General features: G+C 39.6%; 2 protein-coding genes across 2 annotated transcripts in view; one reads left to right on the forward strand and one right to left on the reverse strand.

Annotated features, from left to right (window-relative positions):
• The window catches only part of LOC121945936 (uncharacterized), a 73,005-nt gene extending 70,523 nt beyond the window's left edge, over positions 1-2,482 (reverse strand). The window contains exon 1 of the mRNA XM_042490313.2: positions 2,452-2,482. The gene's annotated coding sequence lies outside the window, so the exon portion shown is untranslated. The remainder of the gene's footprint in view (positions 1-2,451) is intronic.
• Positions 2,483-5,156: 2,674 nt separating this feature from the next.
• itga10 (integrin, alpha 10) overlaps positions 5,157-22,515 on the forward strand; it is a 34,225-nt gene continuing 16,866 nt past the window's right edge. Inside the window, exons 1-7 of the mRNA XM_042490260.2 lie at positions 5,157-6,229; positions 14,268-14,379; positions 14,490-14,599; positions 14,686-14,774; positions 17,066-17,180; positions 17,286-17,413; positions 17,986-18,134. Coding sequence (XP_042346194.1) covers positions 6,178-6,229; positions 14,268-14,379; positions 14,490-14,599; positions 14,686-14,774; positions 17,066-17,180; positions 17,286-17,413; positions 17,986-18,134 — 755 coding nt within the window. The 5' untranslated portion in view covers positions 5,157-6,177. The remainder of the gene's footprint in view (positions 6,230-14,267; positions 14,380-14,489; positions 14,600-14,685; positions 14,775-17,065; positions 17,181-17,285; positions 17,414-17,985; positions 18,135-22,515) is intronic.

Below are 22,515 nucleotides of genomic sequence, written 5' to 3' on the forward strand. Positions count from 1 at the left end.
GTCTCTTGGTGACATGAGACGAGGACTTTAAGAACTAAGATCCAAGAGAAGCAAAACAGAAGGTGGAGACGAAGAAGGCGAGAAGGAAGGCAATAATGGCAAGGACACTGCTGGAGACCAATGTCAATTAAGCACTAACTATAAGAGCAATGATGGAGAGACCGAGGTCAATGATCCAATAATCATTATCTTTCCTCCCACCAGACTCATAAATCAAAAGCTAATGAAGTTCTTCTCATTTCCAGATGTGCTACCTACTTATGAGTTTACTCTCCAAACCCATTGCACTCTCTGTGCCGGTCCAGAACAGAAATCCACTACCACATGATGGGCCCGCACTGGAAAAGCCGATTTGCAAGAGACAGAAAAAGACTCTCAGCAACATAATGTGAGAGCAGGAATTTAGCATCATATGAATCAGTTATCAGCTGAGCAGTATGAGTCACAGCACCGAAAAACAGAAGACAAATTGGCCTTGGACGATATTTGCAATTGGCAATGAAAGGAAAAGCCATCAGTTTTGACCAGCTGTTACAGTAATCACACACCATGAAGGTGTTCAAAACCATGGCTTCAGACTGGTTTGGAAAGCACAATAGTTGAAACAGAGCATCACCAAGTGGTGATAAGTAAGAATTGCTTTTGCAGCTGCCAACAGTAGCACATTCTTTATAGAAACTGTTTTATTTTGCAATGACACCAAATTACCAAACACCTCTCAGGCTGAACCTCAGACTCTGAAGCCCAAACACAAAACTATCAAAATCTCAGAGGTTATATTAAATTTCACCTTAAGGTGACACACAAACACCACTGAATACATAAAATACTGCTAAATATTATTACAAACCAGTGTCAGAAACATGGAAAAAACACCTAAACCAATGCAGACAAATGTTGATAAATAAGTAACAATATGCTTTTTGACAGGTATGGAGGAATAAGATCATTTAAAAAGCAGTAACATCATAGTGTAGAAATAGTATGCTGCGAGTGAAAGTACTTAAGTTACTTCAGTAAAAGTACCAAAGTATTCCCATCAAAATATACTGAGTGTACCAAAATAAAAGTAAAAATTGAGCAGAGCTGCAGATTCCTGAACAATGTTTATTATATGACTGAATTAAAATACTGACTATAGGCTATATACTGCAGAGTAGTTTGTGAATTTCACCAAAGAGAACAATAAAATCTTTTTTATTTTATTTTATTACATATACTAATACATCATAATGTATTTGCTGATTATATTTTGTATTATTATCTATCAAAATTGTACTAGAGTGCAGTACTTGCACTTGGGTAAACATAACTATTTTCCATCACCGAATGTGCATTAATGTATTAGTGTAAACTAAGAATGTTGCTTTTATTTTATCTACATTTATCAGCAAAAGTATTTTTTAATGTCCGCCAGTTTTTACATGTTTTTTCAGTGTAAGATTTCATCTAAGAAAAACATCAACATGAATTCAATTTTTTTTAGGATTGTATGAAGTGAGGGTAATGTAGGAGAGCATTCCAACACCAAACCCAGAAATCACAGAGCAGAGATAAAGACTGAGGAAAATTACAAGTAAAGTCCAAGTACTTCAAAATTATGCTTCTTTACAGTACTTGAATACATGTTGGCCTGCTTGGTACCTTTCCAGCATTGACTTTACCATTTAACTTTTAACCCTGTGAAACCTGAGCAAATTGGTTTTGGGCTTTTTTCGAGGCATGAGCAACAAAAGAAATGACCAAAAAATTAGCAAGCAATTAGTTAAAAGTACAACACAATTATTTGAAAATTAATCAAAAAAAAAAAAATTTAATTAAGATTTTTTAATGATAGAAATGACATGGAAAAGTGCTTAAAATTTTGTAACAATTTTTTATATGTAATTACGATAATTATAAATATATTTTTCCATAGCTTAAAAAAATCTACTTATTTGTGAAACAATTATTACCAAGCTGCACAAGGCCAGTGATGTTGCTCCAGGTTTCAAAGGGTTAACGGATGTAGTATTAGTACAATTGGGACATGATTAAGGACATGGACTTCCAAATTAATGCTATTCTTAACTTAAACAAATTATGGCAAATTTTAAAATCTCTCTTTTGCAAATATGAGCATGTGCTCAATTAACTCAAAATTAACTGGATAACAAAATGTTGAAAATAAATATGTGGATCAATTTTAAAGAATCACACAGCATGTCTCAGAGGCCTCAGAAATGTAGTGTTTAATCTATTGAGAAATATATGTTGTCTTTTCCTTGCCCTGTCACACACATCTAAAATTAGTCAAACTGGAACTTTCTCTTCAAAGCCAGTTAGCCCAGTGAACTTCAAAACCGACCCAGTTAAACGGCTTTCATGGTGCTGCTATCATCCAGGTCACAAAACTCACAGTTGAAGATTTAGCTAGCATATCAAGTTGTTAGCCAGAAATTGTTTACTTACATATCCGGAAGAAACGCGGTAACGTGGTCAACTCATTGAAGTCTTCTTTACAGCCACCTGAGGAATATTACCATGTATTATTGTTCACATTTGGTCGGACAAATCTTGACGAAAAATACGTAAAATGTTCAACTGCGCTCACCTGTCAGACACTCACCTCGCTTCTGGTAAAGTACCCGTAGGCCCACAGTTAGCTAGCCAACGGTCGTGGACGGCTGCCATCTAAAACCAAACATTTTAGTCATTTCGGTGTTTATTTAATTCGTTGTTGAAATAATTTTGTTAATGCGAGCTGACTGACATGAAGTCGTTGTTCTTGGCAATTTATCAGGCGGGAGGAACTCGACATCAGGTGGTGTAAAATGATAAAAACGTCTTATATACCGATGGAAATAGTATCATTTGTATTTGTTTACAAGAGGCGTTAAAATCAAAGATGGCGCGGAATTTCTTCTTCGCTTATCAAATTGCTGCCACTACATGCAGGCTACTGCCACTAATGGATTATTTTGCGATTAATAATGCTTTTTCACAGTTGTAATACTATATGGCTTTCATTTTAAAATTTTCAAACCCCTCGGGAGACGTTTTAATTAAATTAGTAAAGTGTTTCACTTACTTAACCTGGTGAACAAAATAAATTTCTTTATACCTAAACACTAACTATAATATGTTCAAAACTAAATGTCAAAGAAATGGGAAAGCAACGCACATCATTAAATCACATGCATTTGGCTTAGGGACTGCTTGTAATTTATGTAAGGGAAGGGGATGGTGCAAAACTGGAGAGGCATTTAAGTTCATTTGTTTAGCACCAGGGAGGGAGTTATGTTTTTTTTTTATTTGGCTTAGAGAAGGAACATTTAACTTTAAATGTTTGAATTTTGTATTTGTATTATATTGTATTGTATAAAGGCTTTTTTAAATTAAAACACTCAAAAATCACATCATTAATCAAAGCAAGAAACTGCAATATGTGGTTATTGAAGTAAAAGTATTTGTAGCTCTGTCTCTACTCTGAGTGTCATGTTACAAAAAAGAAATCAAAGTCACTCCCCAGCCATCCCCACTGCCCTATTAAATAAAAGTACAGTCCCTATTTGTATCTGTGTATGTTGTACCACTATGGGTATGTGGAGCAGTAACTCTAAAGGCCTGAGAGGGGCGCCCAAGAGCTTATATATATTTTGGACAGAGGGAGTCACGTTTTAAGTCCAATTTAACATCTATGCATAACATTACCCATGTTAAAGTAATCCCATTATTTGATATTGATTTAACTCCCTAGTTTCAGGTCAAAAATTCCTGTTCCAGTTAACTTTTGAAATCAATGAAAGGCTCACAAATACAACATGTAGTACAGTAAAAGCATGAAAGCTGCTTTGATTGATAATGTTTTCATTTTGTCATGCCAACAACAGTAAACAGAGCTTTCCACTTTCATCTGACGAATCTTCCGAAATGGTGGCACACCAGACTAAATCTACAATTAAATGCTAATTTAAGGACATGGCTAAATGGGAGAATCTTTTCAATGTAAAACAAATTGGGCATTTTCATGTGGTCTAACAACACAGTCAAGACATCGATTCTACTGTTTAAACATGTCATTTATTTGTGATTAATTAACAAAAGCCTCATTTTGATATATGCTCAGCAAAATATGACAACCTGGGAAACAATTCAGCTCATTTTGCCGCCCTGTATTTCATGTTCTTTTACAATAGTCTGGCATTTGCACATCCAGAAAAGCTTCAGTGCTTATTGTTATTAGACTCTGTGTTTTGATGATATTGAAGATCTGTTGACTGTGAAGGTCGTAAAACATAGAATTCAAAATATTCTCATCCCTTCAAACCAGTCAGTGACCCCTTGTGTCCTGTAGATGGGGACATTGTCATCATGGAAGAGACACTAGTCAGGATAGAAATGTCTCATTTTTTCCAAAAATACCATTACAGTTTGGCGCAAACACAGTTTTTTTGTCCGTCAAAAATTGATCCATCTTACACATTTGAATTAATATTAGTAATATGAATACTGAGTGTTTTTTTATCATTCCCATGTGGATCAGATTTAAAGATCAGTTTTTACAGATGACATTTTGACCTCTTATAGGAGGAAAAGCAGTTGGAACTAATAAGATTAACAATCTTTTCCAGCAACTGTTGTCATATAATGCAGCAATTAATTATATTATCAGCTACACCTGTGTTTGACATACAAGTGGAAATTCCAGAAATTCACTAAAAGGTGTTCCTGCACAGCAAAAAAAAGCAAAACAATAGAATGAATGTTAACTATAAGCTGTTTACAGAAAAGTTGTATTCGCCTGTAACCCCTTTGTAATCACTAACACTGATACTAACTGTAATTTCATTATATATATTTTTCTCAGTAACTGTCAGTAATTACAATTAAATTCATTTTATAATTTTTTTTTTTTTTAGAAAAGGGCAGCATAGCATCTGGACTAGAATAACACCTGACTGATTGTTGAAAATAGTAATTATAAAAAGCTACATTAACGACTTATTGACGTTATTAACATAATTTATAACTGCAGCATACTGACTTTTGCTTTTGGCTTATTGAGAAACATGGGAACACATACGTTTCCACAACCAAGTAACCCTAAAGTTTATCTCATAAATGGATTATAACTGATTTAAATTATTAATTGCCTATTAATTAAACCATCAATCACAGCTGATAAGCCTCTTTAAAGCGTGCCTTATTTAGTACAAGTTCTACAAAGTTGGAGATGTCATGTGTAAAGAGGAGTTCAGAGAAATAAGTAAGTGAGAGGTGAGCAAACTGACTTTTTTTTTTTTTAAAGAGAGAAATCGTCAGAGTATGTTTGCAAAGAAAAGAGAGAGAGGGAGAGAGAGAGAGAGATGTGGGTTTGAGGTTTGTCAATGTGAAGCAGTTGCTCGGAGAGGACTCTGGTGGATGAAGGAGGACGGATGGAGGGAGGGCAGCTCTGAGGATAAATGCGCTCTTTCATTTCAAAGTGAGAGAAATCCGTTACTAGTGGCACATATTCACAACGACAGAAACACCAAGAAAACTGTAAACGTGAGGAAAATCAGCCGAGAGGATCATGGATAACATGTCACAGGGGGAACCTCAACTCCAACTTTTGTCTTAATGAGCGGAGTTTGTGTCCACAGGAGAGCTGGATCTTCAAAGACGCGCTCCGGAGTCTGGAGGGATAAAGCGCGGCGCTGACTGACTGTTTGGGAAGGTGTTACACGTTAGTTATGGTTTAACGGCTCTGAGCTGCGGCCTCTTGTTGGATGGGACAGGTGCAGGATTTTCACGCCCAAAACATGGGTCACTGAGGTGTCAATTAAGTCTTTTTCTCATTATCCTAAAGACCTAAAGACTAAAATAACTTCCCTCTGCGGTGTCACTGAAATATTCACACAGGGGCTTTAACAAGCGCCAAAATCACGAACAAGAATCATATTTCCATTCATATTTACCAACTCAAGACTGCTTTCGTAAACGAGCCCGCCACACACAGCAGACATGCCACTGGAGCACTGTTTGACCGGATTTTACGCATCTCTTGGGGAAAGAGCGAGTTGAAAAGCGCGTGTTTTTATATGTGTGGACGCCGATGCACTGTATTTTCAAGAGCTCAGGGGATATCACTTTGTAAACAGAGACAACAAATCGGAAAAATATTGGAGAGACTTTGCTTTCATTTGCTTTTTATAAATGGAGCTGCGTAAATACCTGTTGTGCCTGGAGTTTATCCTCCTTCTTAAAGGTAAGAACCACTTTATAGTCATTTTTAAGTTATATTTTTGGTTAAAAGTAAACTTTACATGTAGTTTTCACACATTTGCCCTTTTAAAAATAATGCAACTACTTAAACTTTATGCGAGTCTGAGCAGGAAAACCCTTAAACTTGTGAACTGTGGAGGACCATGGTCAACCTCCTGTCCATGATTGATGCCTCTTTACCTCCCAGTTGCTCTGAAGTCCTCCAGCACTGTCTCTCTGGGTGATATGGCCATTAACCTCCACAACTTCTGCACTTCACCAAACAACATGTGTGAATGATTGTGTCACACGTGCCTCCCCGAGTCCCAGGCAGCTTTATTTTGTGTGACAGTGAGCGACTGACCATGAAGACATTCCTAACATGACTGTGTGCAGGAGAGTAGAGAAGCAGGCGTATTAAAACATATGGCTACACTCCATTTGCCAAACACATCAAAGGTATAGGAAGTTGAGCACTAGTCCAACAAAGTAATGGTATCTGGATCAAAGTCTGATCTTTGAGTAAATCATGAGGAAGTTTTTCATTCTCGTTAGAGGCCTAGATACCTGAAGAAGTTTGGAGCGATCACAGATATGTGCATGTATCCTCTGCAGAAAGGTTACTGGTTCATCTCCTCTTACAGCTGACATCCTTCTGACCCTGGCAGCTGAGTAACTCGACCCCACCGTCCATATCAGCCATATCCATTGCCATGACTTCCCCTAATAAGGCGTCTATGCCATGTGTGTTTTCTCCATGAAGCATGAACATCAGCTCCACTCCTGTACTCATGTTCGGTGTGGCAGAGCAGCCTCACACACCTCATTGAGCCGCTCACCAGCAAGAAAAAGGCCATTGTTGTCTACCAAACTTGAGTGATTATGCAGCTGATAAGCAGCGGTTTAACTGCTGCACTATAGCATGCAGCCGTGAAGCAAAATGAGATCAATAGGCTGAGATATTACACCCTGCAAGGCGTTAATGCTCCGGATCACACACACAGTCTCTGAAGTCGGTATACAGACTGAGACTTCGGCATTTGTGCTAAATTTCAACATGATTATCCACGTGGCCGGTTTTCATGCCATGCAAAATGCTTCTCACCCAGAAGCTGAGGAATGAACGGGGTCCACATACTTACATACACCAGCACACGCACACATCTATTACCAGAGGTGGGACCAAGTCATTGTTTTGCAAGCCACAAGTTTTTACACTCAAGTTCCAAGTCAAGACAGCCCTGAGTCAAGTCTCAAGTCGAGACTGACAAGTCCTGAGTCAATTTAGTCAAGACAAGTAAGTTCAGAGTCAAGTTACAAGTCCAAAACTTTGAGTTTTGAATGCTTTTCCAATGTCGACATCTAAGTCGAGTTGCAAGGTTTTTTTGGCAAGTCGAGTCTAATGCTGTTAAATTTGTGATTCAAGTCTAAGTCATCTACAAGTCTACATTTCTGCCTACTACATGCCAGCAGGGAAATGTTGCCTGTGGTTGGTTTTACACATTGCCCTCCATTATCAGTTTAAATCATTTTTTTACTGAGTAACCTTTGCTTTAATTTGTACTGTATTTTTGTGATCTTAGAGTAAGTGTTCTTGCATGTGTGTGAGCTTGCTAGCTTGTGCATGTGTCATACAGCAACATGTAGGTGAGGGAGTATGTGCGTTATGTTAATGGTTTCAGCAGAGCTCCGCTGATGCGGACAGCAGGCATCCCAGGCCTGTTACACTCTGTTATGCTTTACTGAGATGTCGAACACAGGTGTGTGTGCGTGTGTTTGACTCCAGTCATTCATAAATTTTAGCTATTATTCTCCCAGCTATCTCCTTGTGTTTTCGCTGACTCTCATTCCTACTCCCCCTCTTCTTCCACCCCCATTCCCCACGAGAGGGTGACAGAGATGAGAACAGAAAGCAGACCAGATAATGGAGAGAAAATCTGTGAAAGAAGGCGAGAAGAGGTGAGGGAGGGCGATGCATGGGAAACGCTATGAGTCAGTTCAATAGAGATGATAGAAACAGACAGTCGAGTGGACATCTCTACTGCGGGACATTTCACACAGGTGCTATAAGTCAGGGATGGAAATTAAAGACAGAGAAATAGACAAGGATGACTTAAATATGTTATTCCAATTTAAGAAACATAAATCAATGTCTCTGCATGCTGCTATAAGTGCTGACATCTCGCTATAGCAGGGATACTCAACTTGCTTTGCTTGGGGGCCACTTTTCCAAAATGACATGAGGCCAGGGGCGAGTCGCAGCACCCCTATACATGTTTCCAAAATTTTAGGACATTTCTAGGGTTTTAAGACGTTCTTGTAGAATTTTAGAACGTTTCACAGACTTGAGGACATTTCTAGGATTTGAGGATGTTTCTAAGATATTAAGATGTTTCTCAGATTTTAGGATTTTTGTCAGATTTTAGGACGTTTCTAGGATTTTATGACATTTTGAAGATTTTTAGACATTTCTAGGATTTCAGGATCTTTCAAGAATTTTAGAGCATTTCGAGGATTTTAGGACATTTCCAGGAAATCAGGGCAATTGTCAATTTTTAGAGTGTTTTTTATTTTATTTTCAGATATTTCGAAGATTATTGGACATTTCCAGGAATTTGGGACATGTGTTATTTTTTAGGACATTTCTCAGATTTTAGGACGTTTCTACAATTTTAGGACTTTTTAGGGTTAACAATTTTAGGGTTGTAAGACATTTCTAGGATTTTAGGATGTTTCTCAGATTTTTGGGAATTAGGGGCTTAGCAAGGACCTCTGTTGGGGGGTGTAGGGGATTCTTGATTGGCACTTTTTTTAAAAAACAAACTCTATTTTGATGCTGTTTTATGCACTCTGGCACCTTATGTATACTAAAAGTACAAAAATAATTCCCAGTGTGAATCACTTTATTTTTTTGTGAACTGGAAAATGGTTTCGAGGCCACCTGGAACCCTGTCAGGGGCCAGATTTGGACCGTGGGCTCTAAGTTGAGTATCACTGCTCTATAGTATCCAAGATATTGCAGAGTCAAGTTCAGTTTCTGTGCACACACACATATATACTGCACAATTACAGCCATACACATCCAGCCAACAGTAGTAGCGCCCAGAGCCGAATGTGTGGTTGAGAGAATCTGGACTCAGTTTGGCTTGATAAATGTTTGCCGCCAGTTGTCATGGCAATGGGTGGTCAGACGGGCTGCGGTGCAGTGTCATATATAAACCCCAATGAAAATGGAACCAGAGCAGGGAGGACAGGACAAGGAAAACAGAGAACGATGCTACAGTTTTGTGGCTAGGGAAAGGAGAGGGGGCCTCGTGGTAGAGTTACAGTATGTGTGTGTGTGTGTGTGTGTGTGTGTGTGTGTGTGTGTGTGTGTGTGTGTGTGTGTGTGTGTTTTAGGAGAGGGGGTAAGAGAAAGAAGCAATTTATGGTTTATGAGAGAATGAGTGAAATAGGAGGATGACAGAGAAAATCAGTAGCAGGAGTTGTTATCGGAGGCCTGGTTTGTTGTGGAAAGCAATTTGGAATTGGAGAGGGCGGGTGTTTGTTGCCACAAGAAAGACAGAAACATTTTACTATGCTGTATATAAGAGGGCTGGTGGGAGAGAATAAGAGAGAATAACTTGTTGTAACAAGGCTGGATAGAAAGATTTTTACTCATTCTGGCAGTGAAAAAGTTAGATTTGGTATTAAGGAATGACTCTATCCTTGCCTACGCATATTCCCATCAGTGAAGTGCATTAAACATCTGTGTAGAGCCAGATAGATGGCTGAATATCATCAAAGTCACTGGAGGTTTGGACTGTGAAATATTGGAAGCTCACACAGATCTGCAAAATGAGCAGAAATTAGACCTGGAGTCTACAGTCAGCAACAGTTCTGCAGCTTTTTTTGGCTCACAGCTGGTGATGGTGAAATGCTAACATGCTCACAATGACAGTGCTGACATGCTGATGTTAAGTAGCTAGAATAGCATGTTCACCATTTTAGGTTAGCATGTTAACTAAAGATGTTCCAATAGCCTACAATTTTCTCCTTCTGGATAGCCTAATTACAATACTTGAACTAGCGCATCAACCAAGTACCAAGTAGACTACTGATTTAATGCCATTATGTAAAAAAATTACAAATTAACAGTGGTATTCTTCTATCCCTAAATGGATGTGAAATTATTGCTATCATTGTTGTATGGTATGGTTCAAGTTAAACCCCTGGTGGGACTTTCCAGTTTAAAATATTGCTAGATTTCTGAGATTTTACTCACAAACTACTTAATGTAAATCAGTTATTTGCTGCTTTAAATGAGTGGATGCACAACAGCACAACTCTATGTGTAGGCGACTGTTTTACACCAGCAAAGAGGAACTGATTTCCAAGAAAACTGCCGTTTACCATTACATGGTATCTGAAGGTGCATAGACTGGCATATCCAGCATTTTAGGCAATACTTGACACATTTCCGATACTGATACTGGTATCGGAAGAACTCTAAAGCTAACATTGGCTAATTATCACTAAAGTACAGCTGATGATAATGGGATTGCTGTTAAGATTGCACGTTTGAGGGTAAACCAAAACACTGGACAAATTATACCCTTTCATGGCTCAAAATCAGTTCAGTCATAACATTTCATCCTTGGTTGGATATGAATGTGTGCACCATATTTCATTAAAATGCATCCATGAGCTGAGACATTTTAACTCAAAACAACTAAAGTGAACCTCATTGTGAAAAACTTTTGGGGATCTCCAAAGTCAGCACCCCTGGGAAACATTCAGCTCTGCACAAAATTGAATGGCAATCATTCAAATATTAGTGGAGATATATCAGTCTGGAGTGAACTGGTGGACCGATCGGCAGAATGACATTGCCATCCTCAGTCATGCTGCTATATGGCTATAAAAACCCACGTCTTGATACAAGAACAAGAAGAAACTTGGCTGAAAATGCACTAATATTACAAGGAAAAACATCTGTGCCGAAGAGAAAATGAAGGAGCAGGTAGGAGAAGCAACAGTATGTGAAAAAGTCAGGGGCAGAGATGGAAGAGAAACAGTGAGCATATCTAGTTTCCCTCTGCAAACCAAGTGGAATCCCCCTCTGATTGGCCTGGCCGAGGTAACTGTCTGCGTGTGTCAGTGTGCATTTGTGGGAAAGTATCTGTATACAAGTGTGTGCGTAGCTGGTGTATAATCACAGCAGCAGTGTTCTGGTCTTGTTCCCCATCTGGACGACTTTCCTCCAGTGGAATCACTGAGTTATGTACAGTAGGAGAGTCACTGTAGATGCCCACGGATGCTGCTAAATTACACGTCAAGTCAAATGTATTTAGAAATCCTCTTTAGCAAAACACTTCCAACACACTCGACTCTCCTGGGGTACAAATAAGTAGATGCACAAGTGGGACAAGTTAAATACCAACTGTCAAGAGTAGCATAGTGATTCTGAGGCTAAACTGAAAATACTACATAGTGATGCTCTTTAATTTAGGTAGAACTGTGTATCTAAAGGAAATCATCTAAAGAGTTTATTTCCTGTCACACAGAGACTGACAGCATCAGCAAACTGAAACAGGAAATAAATATGGAACTATTTGTTATGGGTCTGAACGGTATAGTCTGCATTTTATACATTTTAATACAAAGTTTGATCCAAGTTTTAACCAAACAAACTGCCTTGAGCCTGATATTCTTCCAGCGCCACCATGAAGCTGACATTTGTGGTTTTTAGTGAAATATCGCAGCAGCTATTGTATTCATTGCCATTTAAATTTGGTACACACATTCATGTCAAAGTCAGGATAAATTGTATTTACTGTGGTAATCCCCCATCGAGTGTCATCACCAGGTCTAAATTTTTATAATAATAAAATAATTTGGTCAATGATTTTCCAGCAGGTGCCAAAGAAACAGTTTAAGGCTTTGAAGACAATTTTCTTAGTGGTCAAACAGTAGAATTACAACTTTTGAGTCCATCATGTGATGCCATTGGCCTGCAAGAACCTTTTTTCCCCCTAGTTTTACATTGTGAAAGTATGATGGAGGATTAGGGCCATGTTAAAAAAAACACAAAAACATTTGGTTTCGAGAATAAAGTCATTGTATTATGAGGATTAAGTCGTAATTTTGAGAATAATCCTAAACAATTGCAAAGAATTACGTCATAGTTATATGAGACACGTCATAATTTTATGAGAATAAAGACGTAATATTACGAAAATAGTCATAATTTTATGAGAAAAAATGTTGTAACTCTACAAGAACAAAGTCATAATTTTACAAGAAAGGGGATTTCTAGCTTGTTTCCTGATATATATATTTTTTGTATTTCAAAACGCGAAATGCTAACTTGTATACTGGACTGCTTTTAGTAAATTCATATTTATTATACATTTAAATCTCTAACTCTGCAAGAAAATGGATAGCCCGAGCGTACTTCCAAACTTTTGCTTTAAGGTGTTGGTGGAACTTGAGTTGAGGCTTAATCAGCCGTTAAAATGAGTGAAAAACATAACTTGGAGCTGTGTGTACACAACTGTACAGTGCAGAGTCAGATTATTATTTCCCCTCTCAGCGAGAGGGATTCGGGGGAGGGAGTAGGGGGTGAAAGAGATGGATAAACAGAGTGACCAAAGGCAGCCTCTGAGGAAAAAGGGAGTTCAGTCTGAGGAGAACGAGGGAGAGGAGAGGGGAGAGAAGAGGCAAGGCAGAGAAGGGTGTGGGTTAGAAAAACTATGGAGTATAGTAAGCCCCCTGTTATGACACACAAGCCTGCCCTTCATACAACGAGAGAGAGAGGTGAGGAGACACAGAGAAGACAGACAGCAACAAGATGGTAGTGAGACAGTCACTGAGTTGTGAACATTTAGGTGTAAACTGAAAACATGTTCCAACTGGAAAAATGAAAGGTACATCTTATTTCTTCACAGTCTGAGGGGGAAAGTCTAAATATGGATTTTCAACACCAGAAAAAAGATGTAGATAAAATGTAGATTAATACACACTTACATAGATTAAAGGGGCATGTCATCCCAAAATTTAAAAAAAATACATATTTTTACTCTAACCTGTAGTGATATTTAGCAGTCTAGGTTGCTTTGGTGTGAGTGTCCGAGTGTTGGAGATATCAGCCATAGAGATGTCTTCCTTCTCTCCCCTATAATAGAAGTAGATGGCATGTGGCTTTTGGTGCTCAAAGTGCCAAAAAATAAAAATAAAATGAAAAACTCAACAGCAATATCTCTTTCTGATGATCCGATAACTTAAGATAATCCACAGACCTTGTTGTGAGCAGTTTCATGTAGGAACTATTTTCTTACAACCAAACTACACCCACCAACAGCATTACTGCGCCGAAGAAAGTGTGCATCCACTGTTAGCTCACCGAGCACCACTGAGACAATGTTACAGCTCAACCGAGAAGCACGGCATTAAAATTCACAGCCATCCATGAATAGATGTACACTACCCTCTCTGCAGTGATACGCAGAAAATTGATTGATATATGGATTATAAATAGCACTACAGGATGGAGAAAAAATATCTATTTTTGATTTTTAGGTAAACTGTCCATTTACGGTTGAAAAATCATCCTATTACTCTGTCTGAGAGTAATGCATCAACAGTCTGTGTCAGCTTGATTCAACTCTTCTATTAAGCTATATTGTTTTACTTGTGAAATATTTAAACCCAAGACTCTCTGTTATTTTATGGCTGCACTATTTCATCAAATGGAAATATTCTTGATGTTGTATGAATCAGTTTATACACATTTCCTCAAGTTCAGCCTGAGTTATTTGGTATCTTTGGAAACTTTCAGATCTTAACTAGAATTTAACATAAAGCCATTAGGCCTATATGCTGGCAGTCGTAAAAAGTAGGTAAGTTGTGAATGTTTCTGTGCAACAAGATGATCACTCATTCTTTTTGAATCACATGTGATCGCCCCCCTCTACCCCCGCTGTAAAAAAAGTTAGCTGCCCTGAAAACCATAATATAGTTTACACACTGTGTGTAATAATCTTCTGTGTTTTGTCTTTCAGGTTTGTGTCTTTGTTTTAACATAGATGTGAAGCATCCGCGAATCTTCACCGGTCCAGAGGATGCTCTGTTTGGTTTCTCAGTTTTACAGCATGAAGCAGACGGAGAGAAATCGTAAGTGTCTGCAAGTGTGTGTTGTAAGATAAGGAAAGACTACCATAACGTTCATCTTACATGAGGATGTACGATGATGTTTTGATGGCAAGTGACTGACTTTGTTGCAGGATGCTGGTCGGTGCTCCCTGGGACGGGCCGCCCAACAACAGGAAAGGAGACGTGTACAAATGCATCGTGGGAGAAGAGAGGAACTCAAACTGCAGCAAAGTGAATCTAGGTGAGAGAAACAAATATGCTTCACAAATCAAATTCACATTTAGATGTGTTACCAACATGCTATGGTAAACTGTGTGTTTATCTCAGGTGAGAGCGCTCTCCAGAACGTTTCTAAAAACCTGAAGAATTCTCACCTGGGAATGACGCTGACTCCAGACTCACCTGACGGCTTTCTGGTACGTCGTCTCCACACTGAGAAACAAGACTGACTTTTTGTTTTGGCTTTGTGGTTATTTGAGTTGTGAGTGGGAGCCTGAAGGGATGTGGTGAGACCAGGTTGTGTTTGTTTAACAGAATTTTAATGAATCATCTCTGTTGGTGTGTTTTTATTTGACTTCAGAAGTGACCATGATCCCCCACTTGCTGAATACCATTTTAGAGAATCATATGCACATTTCCAAAGTCAAACACAAAGACTGAGCTGGCTGACTTACTAAGACCATACTTTCAATGCATCGGCATAAGACTGTAATTACTGTAATTGTGCAAGTTAGAGGGCTTTGCAAAGCCTGGCTCTGTCTGGCTAATTCTGCTCTATTTTTGTGAGATTGTAGATACATATTTGAGACTGATACCAGGCACAGCGCCAGGATTTTAGCTTTGGATGGGCCAAAGTAATTTTGGTCTTTAATTACAGAAGTGTTTGTCTTCCTTGGGCAGTTTCCAACTAGTCTAGAAATACTGATATACTGTGGAAAGCGACTGGTGCATCTGGTTGATTATCACACTTTTAAATATCTTTTTTGAAAACATTTCCATGCCAAGATAGCTTATAATTTTCCTGCGACAGATTGTTGTTTATTACAAGCAGCACATGCAGATAAATAGCTCCAATGAGGCAAAAATGATACATAGTATCCTGTCTATGGTGTACTCTTTTTTGGGGTTGTGCGATAGATTGTGTTTCATTGACTAATATATGCAAGTAATTTAAAGAACTGACATTTAAATTATATTTAGGGAAATACCATCTTCTTTGGATAACCTAGCTGGATTATTATTCTTTAAACTGACTGCAGGGAGAGAGAGAGAGCTCGACTGCTCGGTGGGTTACATTGATTTTAAAGTTTCAATAATCTTTAGCCTCTGCAGTAAGACATGCGCTCCCAGTTTTGGAAGTCCAGTGGGCTCTGTCATGTTAAAAGTGTTGGCTTTTACTTCTTTAGAAAGGGAAACATTTTTGTTTTATTGTGTATTTAAAAGTTAATTTTAATGATTTAAGATAAAAGTTAAGAAAATAAATGTTCTCCCAGTCATTGACAATGGGCCACTTGTACAGTTGATACTGTTTTTGTTCCCAAGTCAAATCTTTCGGGAGTCTCAAATGAGTCAGTAACAAAGCAGGTCAAGTGCAAGTCGTCATTTTGAAACTTTAGCCTAACTCGATACACACATCTTGCTGTCGTTCTAAAATTTCTCCAGTTTTGAGGCTTCTGGCTTGGACAGGGACACACATCTGCCGGGGCTAGCGAGCACAAGTGTGTGTTTTGTACTTGTATGTTCGTTTCTGTGTGTGTGTCTGTGTGTTAAGCAAGTGTGCTTGCGTGTTTTGGTGTCTGCCAGGTTTTTACTGCTGCTCCGGGTGTGGAGTCGAGTACAGTTCACGAACACCATCCAGCTTAGCCCACTTTAATATGTGTGTGTGTGTTTATCTTAACCCCAGTGGTCAGGTCTATAACAGGATCGGAATGCGTCTCCGGCCCTTTGTTAATGACAGACCTACCAAAAGCCATAGCACCTCTCTCGCTTTCCTCCGTCCTCTCCCTCCTTCCTTTCTCTCATCCCTCCTTCTCCGCCTGTCTGTGTGCCTGAGGAGAAACCCGTCCATAATGACAGGGCGAGCAAAACCAGGATGTTTCTCTTTCTCTCGTTCTCCCCCCGTTTCACCCCACTTTCAGTCTCTCTTTTGTCTCTCTGCTGAACGTACAAGTTTCTCTTTTATCTCCTCTTTCCGCACTTCCCCTCTTATTCCTCCCTCTTGGTATGAAAGCCAAATAAACGGCGTGCTTTGAAGACAGAAATATTTTTATACGACCCCCCCTCCCCCCTACCACCACCACTCCACATTCACCCCCCTACATTTAGCACAATCAGATTTAAATTGCTCCGCTGGTCTGGTGTTCCAGCTCTGTTAAACCGCTCATGACAACAGTGACTGCCAACATGTCAACAATAGTCTCTGCCTCTCCCTCATTTCTCTGTCCCCCAAACCACACTATTGTAGTTTTTCCATGACTTATTCCTTTTCATGACTTGTTTTCTTTTTGTTCCCCCGTCTGCCCTCATTTAGTCCCTCTTTTCTTTGTTTATTCAACCACGTTTGTCTACGTGTTAAACCCTTTGATAAAGACCAACACCTACGCAACTTGTGAGCAGAACACAAACACTTGCTCAAACTGGCTGTAGATGCTCCCGAAATGTCATCACCTGTGAGACAGATGCTAATGTGTTTGTGTGTGTTTGGCAGGCGTGTGCCCCTTTGTGGTCTCAGGAGTGCGGTACGTCTATGTTCAGCACTGGCATCTGCGCCTCTGTCAGCGATGACCTAGAACCGAGAGAGACCATCGCTCCAACAGCGCAAAGTAACCACACATTTCCACACGCACACACACACACACACATCCAAATATGCTGCACAGGCCTGCTTTCACCAACCAATTTCTTTTTTAAACTCCCACATGTGGCAGGGTGCTCCACATACATGGACATCGTGATCGTGCTCGATGGCTCCAACAGTATCTACCCGTGGTATGAGGTCCAGAACTTCCTCAGCAACATCCTCAGCAAGTTCCACATCAGCTCGGACCAGATGCAGGTAAAAGAGCGAGTCAGCATATATTTGCACTGCTTATAATAAATATTATTTACGTTAGTAATGGAAACTTGTGGGTTTGAATTTGAGTGAGTCTTAAATATCTGGAACCCCATAGCTGTTGCCCAGATCAGAAAGACAAGCTATTCCCTTGAGTGAAAACATGCACAGAGCGACACATATGAAGAGGCAGTTTGGCAAATATGACCAAAATAAATTGCTTTGGTAATGTAAAGGGACGTGAGCCGAGCTAGCTTGAGGTTGAGGAGGAATGGGAGTCAGAGGGGGGGATATGGGGAGCAAAACAACAAGAGGAGTGAGAGGGGGGTTTGGGTTTTGAAAAGGGAGGGTAAGGGGTAGCAGGCAATGTGAGGTGAAGAGGAAATACCTCTGGTTTCTGAATGAATTCAAAAATTCCCCAAGTGCACTGTTTGTTTTAAGAACAGGATTGGTACTTAAAGAGATAGTTCACCCAGAAACAAGCGTCTCAGATGTTGCTTTCCACAACTATGTGCCAGCACAACCATGAACATGAGGCATGGTTGAAATACTTTTGCGTTTGTGTGCATATTCAGGTTGGTATACTGCAGTATGGTGAAGTAGCAGTCCACGAGTGGTCTCTGAAGGACTACCAGACCACACAGGAGGTGGTGGAGGCTGCCAAGAACATCAGCAGGCAGGAGGGACGAGAGACGCGCACCGCATACGCCATCCACACGGCTTGGTAGGCCTGTCAATCACTGATACTTCACTCTTACTGGCTGATGTTCTTTGTACTCAAACATACTGTAGATCTGGCCGGCTAACTGGAAACTGTCTGGCTGTTTAGATTCTGGTGTACCATTCTGTACTCTAAATATATCACTGTATAATTTGTAGTTATAGCGACAATCAGGTCTGTTTTCTTCTAGTCTGTTCTTCTCTCTACGCTAGAGTGATCCACTATGATCCCATCAGGCTGCTTTTGATTAACGGCTCACCAAGTTATCAAACAAAGATTAGACTAACCCTTTGAAACCTGAGCCAATTGGTTGAATTTCTTTCAAATATATGGGTATAGGGCAATGAGCAATTCATAGCCCAAAAATTGGAAAAAAAAGTAACAAGAAAATTACCTATTTTTGATAATTTTCTAACCTTGACAAGGGCTAACAATACAGAACACACCACAGCAACTAGGGCGACGGATGCTCACTGAGGGTCCAACACTGACCAAAAGCCAACTGTCGGCTCAGTGTAATTTAAGGACTTTAACACAGCTTTCAGTGTTAGTCACTGATAGGGATCTGCGGTCAAACTGTCAAACTAAACACTGATTAAATATGCATCAAATCCTGAAACTTCATTGCTCATTTCTCACCTCAAATGCTTCCAAAAACATCATTTAGTGCACTGTTTAGCTGTAAAATGAGACATTGTGTGAGTCAGCTGCCTTGTTGAAAATAGTTAACCCAAAACAAAGCACCGTCCATTGACCAGAGCAACAAAAGTGAACAGCAAGCTGGTGACAGAGTGGAGGATTATGCAGCAAAAAGGGAAAATATCTCCTCAGGAGTTTGTGGAGACCAAAAACGAAACTACAAAGAAAGTGAATACTGGCCTAGTGGAGCCAAACATGACTCTAAATGAATAATGATGTTGCTCTGTGCCTGCTGGATGAGAAAACTAGCTCTTAAGTTGTTTGAGAGTTGGTCCCTAATCAATCAGTAAATCAATATATTTGACGTTTTCCGTCAAAGTTTTCTTTACAAATTCAAGGTAGTATGGAATGACTAATGGATTTATACGCATATAAGACGCCACATTGTGGGTGAATTACTCCCTTAACTTGTGTTCTTGCCCAGTTTTTCATCACCTTCATACCTTTGCCTTGTAGAAGTATGTTGGGGGTATTTAAACCGGTAACCTAAGTCTAAAGAAACAACTCTATAGGTTTTGGGTCAGTGGCTAAATGAAAACCTCCAAGTCTTAAAATATCTCTTTCTTTTCAAAATAAAATTCCTGCTTTATTAAAGTCATACCCACTTGGAGCACCACACCCAGACCTGATGTGTGGCCACGGCTTCCTTTCTGGGATGTGTGTATGTCTTGGAGAGGTGTTTGACTTCTACACACATGCACACATGCATGCACGCACACACAGACACACAGACACACAGACACACACACACACGCACACACACACACACACACACGCACAGGTAATTGGAGAGTTCCTGTTTTCTGGTACATTTAAAAGTAAAAGTTGGAGAAGTTAAGGAGAAACATTTAAAAGGTAGTTGAAAAGCAGTGACTGGAAAATGGAGCCAGTAAAATAGAGTAACTGTGGTATAAAAACATCAGTGACGGGAAATCCTACTAAAAACTCCTTGCCTTTCACTGTTACTACCTTTGCCACCCCAGCAGATGGTGGAAACACTGTCAGAGGTCTCACTGGTGCTCATGACAAAGAAAAGAAACCCAGAACTGCTCAGAAGTCATTTTTAACCCTTTGAGACATGGGCAAAGCAGCTTGAATTTTTTTTCAAAAATATCCACAGAGGATGACAAGCAACTTAACCAAAAATGGCTCCCAAATTAGCAAGATATTAGTAAAAAGCTACAGGAAAAATTACCTGAAAATACCAGTAAGCAAAAGAAAAAAAAAGTTTAAAAACAACAAACACACACACACACACACACACACACACACACACACACACACACAGGAAAATGACTTAATGACTTTTTTTCATATCACATAATTTGAAATATATATTAAGAGAATTTTGAATAGAGTTTTCTGGACATTTTCCCTTATGTTTTTGATAATATCTAATAATTCTCATTAATTTTCAGATCATTTCCTTGTCAACTTTTTTCTAATTTCTTGGAGGACATTTGCTGGTTCTTTCTTGCTAAGTTGCTCATCCTGTTATTTTCCTGTGTTTTCAAATCAAACCAATTTTTCTCAGGTTTCAGAGGTTTAAATGCTTGTGAAAACCATCTGAATGCAGCAAAAGAAGGCTGATGTTGATCCAGGTGTTAAAGAGTTAAACTGCTAAAGAGAACGTTTTCTCTATTGGAAGTTACAATTTTTCAAATAGTTTCATTTGGATTCATTTGATATCTAGAGGAGGTCATAACAAAATACAGCAGCTTCTGTTTTGACTTACAGCTCTCACACACCTACACTCAGATGGACAGATAGCAGAGCTGGCACCGGCAGGAAAGTGACGGGGTAGAAAAACACTGAGATTAGCTGAGCTGGACCAGTCGGCTGCTGGCTCAGCACGGCTGCAGGTGTGGCACCGTCTGACCCAGCCCGGTCAGCCAAGTAGTGCTCCGACAGCTGTAAAAATACACACAGACACCTACAGTACACACATGCACGGATGAACACAGACGTACCGATCAGAGGCCTGCACCGTACACTCACATTCACATACACACATGAGGGCTGACACTGACTGCATTTAGTCCCCCGGCCTCAACTTTAACCCTCTGCCCTGCATGTCTGACCTTTAACCCTTACCCCAACCTCATCCTTATTATAAACTTAACCCTAAACCCAAGCACTTAACTAAAATAGCTCCTAAATATATCTCTCTGGATGCTTTGATGACTTCTGTGTGGATAATCACACACTCACACAGAGCTGTAGACTTAAGACTTCAGACTTGAGTCAAAAATTTGAGGACTTATGTTTATCTTACACTGGAAGTCTTTGTAAAGACTTAAGTATGAAACCCTCTCACAAGGCGGATTTCCATTACTATAATATAAAATACACCTTATGGAAACATGTCAGTTTCCAAAAAAAAACCCCTCCCATCTATCAAATTAAAGTTTTTACACTCACATGAGGTGGTATTTCAGGCGATTAAAAAAAAACATATTTTGCAAAACTGCAATGAAAACACTTTTTCACTTTCATAGATCACATGATGCACTTGTCGGTAGGAACTGGTTCCCTCAGACATGATGCAGCGGGCGCTACAAGAGGTGTTATTGCATCGCATAACTCTTCAAAAGTTGAGCGAATCATCCAGAAGTTTTGCATCAACGATTCTTCTGCGAAATCGTGGACTATCACCTCCCAGAAATCCCACATACGTGGCTCCTCCCACGTATGAGGCTTTCCATTATCGCTCACATAACACGCCTACGTCGCCTTTAACTGGAAATATAGATGGCTACTGTGGTGGCTGCAGCAGAAATAAACCTGCTGATGTTTTGAACATCCATCGCCATGCTTCTTAGAATGTTATCACAAGAGGAGAAATCACATAACATCACTCAACGGAAATGCAGTTGGAAACAGTGATTGAAGTACCAAACACTGACTGGACCAACTTTTTCATTTAAAATCCCAATCTCAATCCTACACACTAGACCTTTAATTAATGAGCTTTTTAAGGGCTTTTAGGGTGGATAATGTTACCTTCAGGCAGTGGCAGGTTAGCCGCTGACAGCTGCTGGTTGCAGCTTCATATATTCATACAGACTTGTATTGATCCTTCATCTAAATCACGGCAATAAAGATAAATAGTGCATTTCCTTAATGATTCTTCAAGAAGACTTGGTACATATACATAAATGCACATATATGTGTGTCAGGGAAAAAGTCAGCTGCTTTGAGCTTTCCCACAGTGTGATGTTGACATGAAAATGACAAGAATGGAGTGCGCAGAATTCAGAGTAGATGACAGAGTGATGCATGAAGATCAAAAAGCCCTCTACAATTGGATTAAACACCGATTTTTATATATCGCTCCACCCGTCTGAGACGCTCCGGCTCACCCACACACGCACACACAAAAGTACACACGCAGACCACTGCGCCGTGTCATTACCACACTGCTGCGACTCCATAAAATGGCTTGTAAATACAAGCAGGCCTCCCAATTAGCTCCCCTCACTTTCTCCCCTCTTTCATCTCCCCTTCCCTCTTTCACATCTCCTTGTTTCTTTCATCCTAATTCTTCTGCGCTTCCTTCTTTCCTTCTCTTCTTAACTATTTATGTCTGTCTCATCTTTTCTCTCCTTTGCACAACTTTCCTTCCCCCTTCCTTCATGCTCGTTTCTCTCTTCCCAGCAGTTTTATTTCACTGTGTAAATCAACC

The sequence above is a fragment of the Plectropomus leopardus genome, chromosome 11 (genome assembly GCF_026936395.1).
Source record: "Plectropomus leopardus strain MGB_pleo_1.0 chromosome 11, ASM2693639v1, whole genome shotgun sequence".
NCBI classification, from domain to species: domain Eukaryota; kingdom Metazoa; phylum Chordata; class Actinopteri; order Perciformes; family Serranidae; genus Plectropomus; species Plectropomus leopardus.